Source organism: Mytilus edulis, chromosome 7, assembly GCF_963676685.1.
Source record: "Mytilus edulis chromosome 7, xbMytEdul2.2, whole genome shotgun sequence".
NCBI classification, from domain to species: Eukaryota; Metazoa; Mollusca; class Bivalvia; order Mytilida; family Mytilidae; genus Mytilus; species Mytilus edulis.
The window spans coordinates 58,418,627-58,427,087 of NC_092350.1; the positions used below are offsets into that span (position 1 = coordinate 58,418,627).

Genomic DNA, 8,461 nt, shown 5'->3' on the forward strand with positions numbered 1-8,461 from the left:
AATCTGGAATAACCAAAAAATGCTCACCCTACATCTTATATTCATATATTTGTAAACAAAAAAACATGACCGTTATAAGTTTCAACTTATAAAGTCAAAATCTCAACTTTTTAAGCAATAGTCGAATTAAGGTCGCCTCTTTTCATTTTTTCGTTCACTAGTAAAAATCTATTTGTTTGGCTGTTGTAAGTTTAATATTCAAATAGAAATATCTCATTAAATACCTTATGACGGCAATAATAAAGTAACACTTTGATAACTAATTCTACATGCACCAGCGTTTAGTAAAATATCATCAATGCCGATATCACCCTTATAACCAATTCCAAAATACCCTACTATGGTGACCTGAAAAAAAATTCTTTGAAAATAGTATTGCTATGCAAATACCCCAACTACATTTTTTTGTTATCCCTTTTTTCACCGATATCAATTATACTTGAAAGTAGTTTGAACGTTGTATTTTCAAGTGTTATTTAGTATGCTTCTCTACTTAATAATAAAGCCTAACACAAATAAAGAAAGCATATGAAATAAAATGTGAATAAAAAAAGTGGAACACCTGTGCCTCCTTGTGCACTGTGGAAGAACCATAGATGATAAAGTAAATTCAAAAGGCTTTCTAAACTAAAAATAATGAAGAAAAGTTACTTTTTGAATATATTAAGTAGTTATATGAAGATATGGTATGACTGCCAATGAGAAATCCTCCATCAAAGTCATAATTTTTACAAAGTATACCAAAGCAGGTCAAATTACGGTCTTCAACGCAGAGATTTAGCCAACATGGAACAGCATGCAAAAAGTGCCCCAAAAAAGACAAGACAAGTTTAAGCCAGAAAACTAATGCGCAAACCTAGAAAAACTACAAACGAGAAATACTTATGAACAACATTAATAACCGACAACCACTGAACAACAGGATGCAGACTTCATAATCTTTACTTGTGAATTATTTCGGTAAAAGTACGAGCTATAAACCAAGTGTTCATGAGTAAGAGGATTGTCCTTCCTTCACCTTTGTAATATATAGTTTCCTACTATAACTAATTATCAGCGAAACTACAGGGGCTTCCTGAACAAAATGCCTCACGCCAAAAAAAAATTGTATCATAAGTTTATACTGAAACTTTATTTCACTTGCAATATTTTTTTTGTAACTAAAAAAAGGATAACTTATATATTGTACCACCATAATTGCAGTTACAGCCTAAATTGGATATATTATTTACATACTGTAGATATTTAATTTTTCGTTGTATACGAATTTTGGTGGATTTTATTGTTTCACGGGAAACACAAATTTAAAACTTCATTGAATAACAAATTTTTCATAGGCTTTTATCGCACCGCTGGTAAAATATCACGTTGTGATTGGAATACGCCGTCACGTGGTGACCCCCTATGAGACCGTAGGGGTTAGCAAATTTTATAGGAGGTTCATGACGCGTTAATGGTGACGTCATCTATTAATGTTGTTGTGTTTCATTGTTTATTTTTCAACATAACGCAGCAGAAAACGTATAGCGTGCGATAAATTCGTTATGCGGTTAACTAATAACCCCCTACGGACCATAGAGGGTGAATAAAATCCATAGGGGATTCGACCTCTGGCCTCACCCCCTATGAATTTTACTTACCCTCTATAAATACACGAAAGTTTAAGTTTTCCTTAATCCACGAAAATTGGTTCCCAAGAAAAAAAAATTCCATAGTTATACTTACACCAAGATTGCTAGATTGTGGTATATCTATAGTTATATTGTCCCAATCAACAGGATTTCGGGATTGTGGTCCTTCTTTTCTCCAGATACTTGTCAGAGAAGATGTTTTGTCGCCAGCAAATACTTCTAATGATCCTATGTCAACCTCCAACATGTGGTATTTGAAAGACAGACAATAAGGACATGCTGCAATAATAATGTTTTTGATCAAAATACTTTACACACATATAATATGATATATATTGCGATGCCTCCTGTCGAGAATGCAAGAAGAGTTTTGTTTTTTTTTTCATTTGTGTCTTCGTTTTTTCTCCGAAATGAAGGCAATTTTTATCGACGGATAGTGCAAAAGCATTCATATATTCTATTTTAGTATTTGCGATTCAAATTTTAGATTTCCTCCAAATATGAAATGTAATATGAACTTTTCAATACTAATGTTAACACGAATTTGAAATGTATTCATATAATTGTTCATACATAAATGACACAAACGTCTCAAGCTTTAAAGTGGTTTTAACCATTGTGCCATTTTTCTGAATCTATGATTTTTTTTACAAATCTGTTAATTATAGATTATCACATTGCGTTTTTTGTATTGCCTCTTGCATCAGCCCTATACTCCAATACCACTCTAGATAGCCATATTGGCCGAGGACTGATACCAGGGCCAATATGGCAATTGAAATGTAATAATATATTTATCACATCTTTTCAAGCTGGAGCAAGAAAAAAACAATGTATTAATTATTTTTAATATTTTCAACAAAAAATCAAAGACATGTGTAAATAGATAGCAAACTGAAGCACCTTTTCCATTATAACCATGGTAAAATTGCATTGACCTTAAACAGATTAAGGACGCCTCCCGGTGCGGGAATTTCTCGCTACATTGAAGACCTGTTGGTGACCTTCTGCTGTTGTTTTATGTTTCTATGGTCGGGTTGTTGTCTCTTAGGCACATTCCCCATTTCCATTCTCAATTTTAAGACACATTATGTTGATGTTAACTGACCTAAAACAATGTCTTGAAATGCAAGTGTGATACATGTAATATACAGTTAGTTTTATTTTAGGATCATTCCAAATGTGTTTATAATCATTCTACATATCTAGATCCTCTGGAACCAACGATTTCTTTTCAGAAATCACGAATTAAAGTTAATAAATATAAAAACTTGAAAAAAGGCAAATTACAAAAATACTGAACTCAGAGGAAAATCAAATCGGAAAGTTCACAATCACATGGCAAAATCAAATGTCAAAACACATCAAACACGAGTGGACACGAACTGTCATATTCATGATTTGGTACAGGCATTTTCAAATGTAGAAAACGGCGGATTAAACCTGGTTTTATAACGCTAAACCTCTCAAGTCGTTGACAGTCTCATCAAATTCCGTTATATTGACAACATTACAATATTAAACAGACATAATAAATGATACAGTCAAAATATGGGTAAACCAGTCATCATCGTGTAACAATTTTAAAAGGAACAATTTAACAGAACACGCAAACATCTATCTACAAACACAATCATTGATTCAAGTATCTGAAGTCAGAAAATTATATACGTCACATATTTTTGTCGTTCAATGTTTATACAAAATTTTTTAAATTTCACATGGGCAATGTTAGCATACAGGGTTAAAAAATCAAAAGTATTTAAGAATTAATTTCAGAAATAGACCAAAATTTAAAATAGTCCGAAAGTTATATAGAATTTATAAGAATAGAATCGACCTTGAACATCTTGAGCTTAATGTTTTATATTGTCTCAGTTCCGACATTGCTGATGACATGTATATACAATCAACCCTGGTAACAACCTTCTCCAGTAATTACTCTGTTTTATAAACATATATTTAAAATGAACGCCATTACTGGAGAAATGGCTTTAAATGCCAACATCGTTCTTATAAATTTACCTTGTAAGTTTGTAGCTTCTGTTGTTGTTAGTATAGCTTTGTCTCCATTTGCCTGGTCAGATACCTCTATGTATAAATAATATGTCCCCTCGGCCGCTACACCAGGCCCAGTATCTGTAGACCATGTCTCACCCTAAAAAATCAGAAGTTGATCAACAGTTTATTATGTTCATGATATTTAAGATTTTTTAAAAGTGAAATAAAGAGAGAAATATACATTTTTCATTAAAACATGAACTTGTCCTATCATTTTTGAATCAGTTTAACTTTAATTAAGTGATATGAAGGGTATTTTTAAAAGTTACAGCAACCCGATGACACAAAAATGAAAAGACATCTAGCTGACATTTTACAGTCAGTTAAGGGTCGAAACATGTAACTTTAAACGGGGAAGGTCAATGTAGGAGTATGTTTTTTTTATCAAGATAATTTGTTATTTTCAAAATTTAACACTATAACATGTATGAGGTATGGGGGAATATGCACCAAACATTTTACCTTTTGAGTAGTGTTATATTAGATAAGAGATAAAATAAGCGGTTAACAGCCCCTTTAATTTAAAATCAGAATAATAATTAATTTATTCAATGACATCGTTTCCATATTGACAAACACAAAACAATTTGGAATTCGTAGTTTCAAAATGTTTGATCTATTTAAACCGTCTCAGAATGCAGAAATACACCGAGCATATGTCATTACCCATAACTTTATATTTTAAAATACAGACGACATGTTATTGGTCCAATATTTGAAGAATAATGGCAAAATCAAAAGCTCACATACATCAAACTAATCAATAACAACTGTCATATTCCTAACTTGGTACAGGCATTATCTTATGTAGAAAATGTAGGATTAAACCTGGTGTATATCTAACTAAATCCCTCACCTGTATGACAGTTGTATAACATGTATAACATACCATTGTATTTACAAGAATGTGCAAACAAAACAAACAGACATTATTAGTAAAAATTGCAAAAGAAAGTACATCAGTCAACAATGCGTTATAAGTCGTAATTAATAAAAACAAACAAATATTTGATAATGAAATACACTAAAAAACGTATAAAATAACATTAGCATGAAAGACATGAATAAAATATTTACCTTGCACAATGCACAATGCACAATTACAAGATGTACAAATAAAGAGTCACGTTATATGTAACAAAGAAACACAGGAAGGCATCTAGACGAGGCAAAAATTAAAAAATACAAAATGTTTACAACAAAACAATAACGCAATCACTGAATGTTCAAGTACAGAGACATGTTAAATTGATATCACAAACAACAAACTAAACAGTAAAGGCAATATCATTTCACTTGAATTTAACCATTCATCCATCAATGTTTATTTTGATAGATTATGTTGTACAAATTGTTCTAAGGTCTTTCTTTCTCATTATTAAGGAGAAAGAGGAATGTTGGCAAAGAAAAATGCAAATAATCGAATCAAAATGGTGCACTATCAAAACAAAATATGCAAAAAAATAATAACTTATGTAGGTATGAAAACGGGCCAAGTGGGTGGCACCATTTAAGTAAATTTGTTGTTCGACTTATGAGATTAAATATCCATTTTTATATCTTCGGCTTCTCTTAACAAATTATATGTATCATCCGTATAATGAACGGATTTTTTGTTAATTGCAGAAAAAACTTGAAAAACTTACAGACCATCGTGTCCAATCAAAATCGTCATAGGCTGCTTGATTAAAAACACATGATTCAGAATTTAGCTCAAATCCACATCTGTAGCTTGTACTTCTACATACATCTGTGCAGAAAAAATTGTATATTGGCATCAAAGAGGTAGGTTTGTTTTAGTGTTCCTCTTGTATTTGATGACTTTTCCTCAGTTTTAGTTTGTAACCCGGATTTGTTTTGTTTTTTTCCAATCGATTGATGAATTTTGAACAGCGGTAAACTACTGTTGCCTTTGTTTATAGATTATGAATTTAAATAAACCACTTATATCAAACTTCAAAATTAAGTCGTGTTTCTGGTTATTGTAGCTTTTCTCTTCACTGTTATCTTAGTGTTTTGTTTCTGGTTTTCAATAAAATGAAACTTATTATTCATTTATAGAAAAACAAATGATATGGGGTATCTTTTAATAACAAATAAAGGCAACAGTAGTATACCGCTGTTACAAAATCGTAAATCTATGGACAAAAACAAATTCGGGGAAACAAACTAAAACTGAGGGAAACGCATTAAATATAAGAGGAAAACAACGACACAACATTCAAATGTAACACACATAGCAACGGACTAAGCATTAGACAAAATCCGATGAGAATAACCAGTATAACACACATACAAAGCAACACAACAACAAAAAATTAAAAGCCTTTGTATTGCTGATTGCTGTTCTTCATATCAATATTACAGAGAGGCCTTAGACACGGATTTTGAAAAATACCCTTATCTCACTGCAAGTTTTAAACGATTCCTATTACCGGTTTGAGCAGACTTCTTTGCAACAATTATTTTGTTTCCAAAGTGTATTCTGATTGATTGATTGGTGTCTGTTTCGTGTTTCATGAACACAATTGTGGTTTTTCATGGCGGTTACTGTTGGTGGGAAAAGACTCTGGGAACTTTATTCTAATTAATAGATATCAAACAAAGTATTATAAATATAACATCATATGCACTTGTACATGTTGTACGTGTCTCTTTAATATGTTTATTTTCTACTCTGAAACCTAGCTCACAAAATTAAGAATAAGAGTTTGTAGGTTTTCATTAAAATAAATGTATTAAAGTTGGATGATGAGTTCTAAAAAGGAGTTTTTAAATCATTTTTCAAAGGGAAAAAATACGGGAATTAAAAGACAATTTGAAAAAGGTATATACAGACACTGGGCAATCTACCTAATCCTGAAAACCTCAATGACTACGCAAGCGTGAATATGGAGTTCAGATCGAAGGCAAAAGCAACAGAGGAACAAATCAAATTCCGGAATCTGCAGCATCAAAAATGAAAATAAAACTTTACAAATTTCATGCGTCTAACGCGTTTTTTAAATAAACCTACACAAGGAATGCCCAACGCCAGATGTTTGAAAGCCTTTGGTGTATATAGACAGCAATCGAAAAAAACTATTTTTTACAAAAAAATACACACAAAAACCAGCCAAATCAGTCTAAGGTCAACTTTACATTATAAAGTTAACACAAAGTTTTTTTCTAAGTGAAAACTAAATTCAAACACGGAATATCTTAAAAAGATTTACAATAAACCGTGTCAGTTCCGAATCGCAACAATTTTTAATGTACTGATCCGTTTTACTCCCTAATGACCCCTGTCCTACATTATCCTTCAGTTGGAAGATACGCCAAAACTCGTAGTTACATCGTTGTGCATCAGTATCACATCCGTATTAGAAGACGGAATCTGTATTTTTGAGATCATTCGTGATATTAAATCCGAAATTGAACCCGCGAGCTGATCTGTGAATGTGACACCTACGCATTACTGTGTAGGACATCGACCAGATTGATGAAACTTACTCAATTATACAATTACTAGTAAGCGAAAAGGTACGATTGCCAAGCAGATACTATTTACCAGACACGTAATGAGGTAGATGTTAGCAAATATAGGTCTTCATCAGAAATGATATAATTCCATACTGTATAGCAAGTTACAAAAGGTTTTAACATAACGAAATTTTAAAAAATTCAAACGAGAAAAACAATGGCCTGATTAATTGACAAAACAACAGATGAAAACAAACATAATGTACATAAACAACCGGCATCATAACCACTGAATTACAAGCCCCTCCCATTGTACATTCGATCAAAAAGCAAACAATGGCAGTCTTCGAAATGAGTGCTAAATTAGTTATCAAAGGTACCAGGATTATAATTTAGTACGCTAGACGCGCGTTTAGTCTACATAAGACTCATCAGTGACGCTCATATCAAAATATTTATAAAGCCAAACAAGTACAAAGTTGAAGAGCATTGCGAATCATAAGTTATTGTGAGGGTCGATTTCCTTGTTTATTTCAGGTGAAAATTTCAATACAAGTAAATGACCGACACAGTTGTTCTAATCATAGTCTTTTATACAAATTCTATCCAAGTACTTGACAGTAAAGAATATATACATATTGTATTTATGTTGTGTCATTATTCAAATTAATTTGTTTAGTGTATGTTTACTTGTTTTTTTTATATTTCTTTTTGATCTATTCAAGACATTTCAATTGATATTCTTTGCTACAGTTTATCTTTCTAAGTTGTAATGTTATACAACTGTTTCATGTAAGGGTAAAGGTTAACCCCACTGCATTTGTTTGCATCTATCCTATGTAAGCTGGAACCTGATGTTCAGAAGTTGTCGTGTGTTTATGTTTTTCGTTTCTCGTTTTTATATAGATCAGACCGTTGGTTTTCCTGATTTGATTGTTTTACATTAGTCATGTTGGGGCACTCTATAGCTGCTGTCCGCTGTGAGCCAAGGCTACGTAATTTGACCTAAAATGGTGGTTTTTTTCACATTGTAACTTGGATTGAGAGTTGTCTCATTGTCACTCATACCAAAAACCAATAAGCTGACATTCAATATCTTTTGTCAATTATGCAGTTTAAACTCAATGCTTTGGATGTTTTTGCTGTAGTCGATTCTTTGGGATTTTAGTTAACTGGAAACATGTTTGACATGAATATGTCTGTTATGACATTTGGGGATTTGATTAGCAGTTAGAGTTGCAATCGTCTTGCAAACGACGTTCAGGATTCAAATGCTATTGACATTGCATTATCACTTCATATTGATC

The 8,461-nt window shown here is 32.0% G+C and overlaps 1 protein-coding gene across 1 annotated transcript; it reads right to left on the reverse strand.

Annotated features, from left to right (window-relative positions):
* Positions 1-225: 225 nt before the first annotated feature.
* Positions 226-4,584, reverse strand: LOC139483258 (MAM domain-containing glycosylphosphatidylinositol anchor protein 1-like). Its single transcript, XM_071267288.1, has 4 exons — positions 4,549-4,584; positions 3,657-3,789; positions 1,726-1,910; positions 226-348 (listed from the first exon to the last, which is right to left on the reverse strand). The coding sequence occupies exons 1-4, from the start codon at positions 4,582-4,584 to the stop codon at positions 226-228; spliced, it is 477 nt and encodes a 158-aa protein (XP_071123389.1).
* Positions 4,585-8,461: the final 3,877 nt, after the last annotated feature.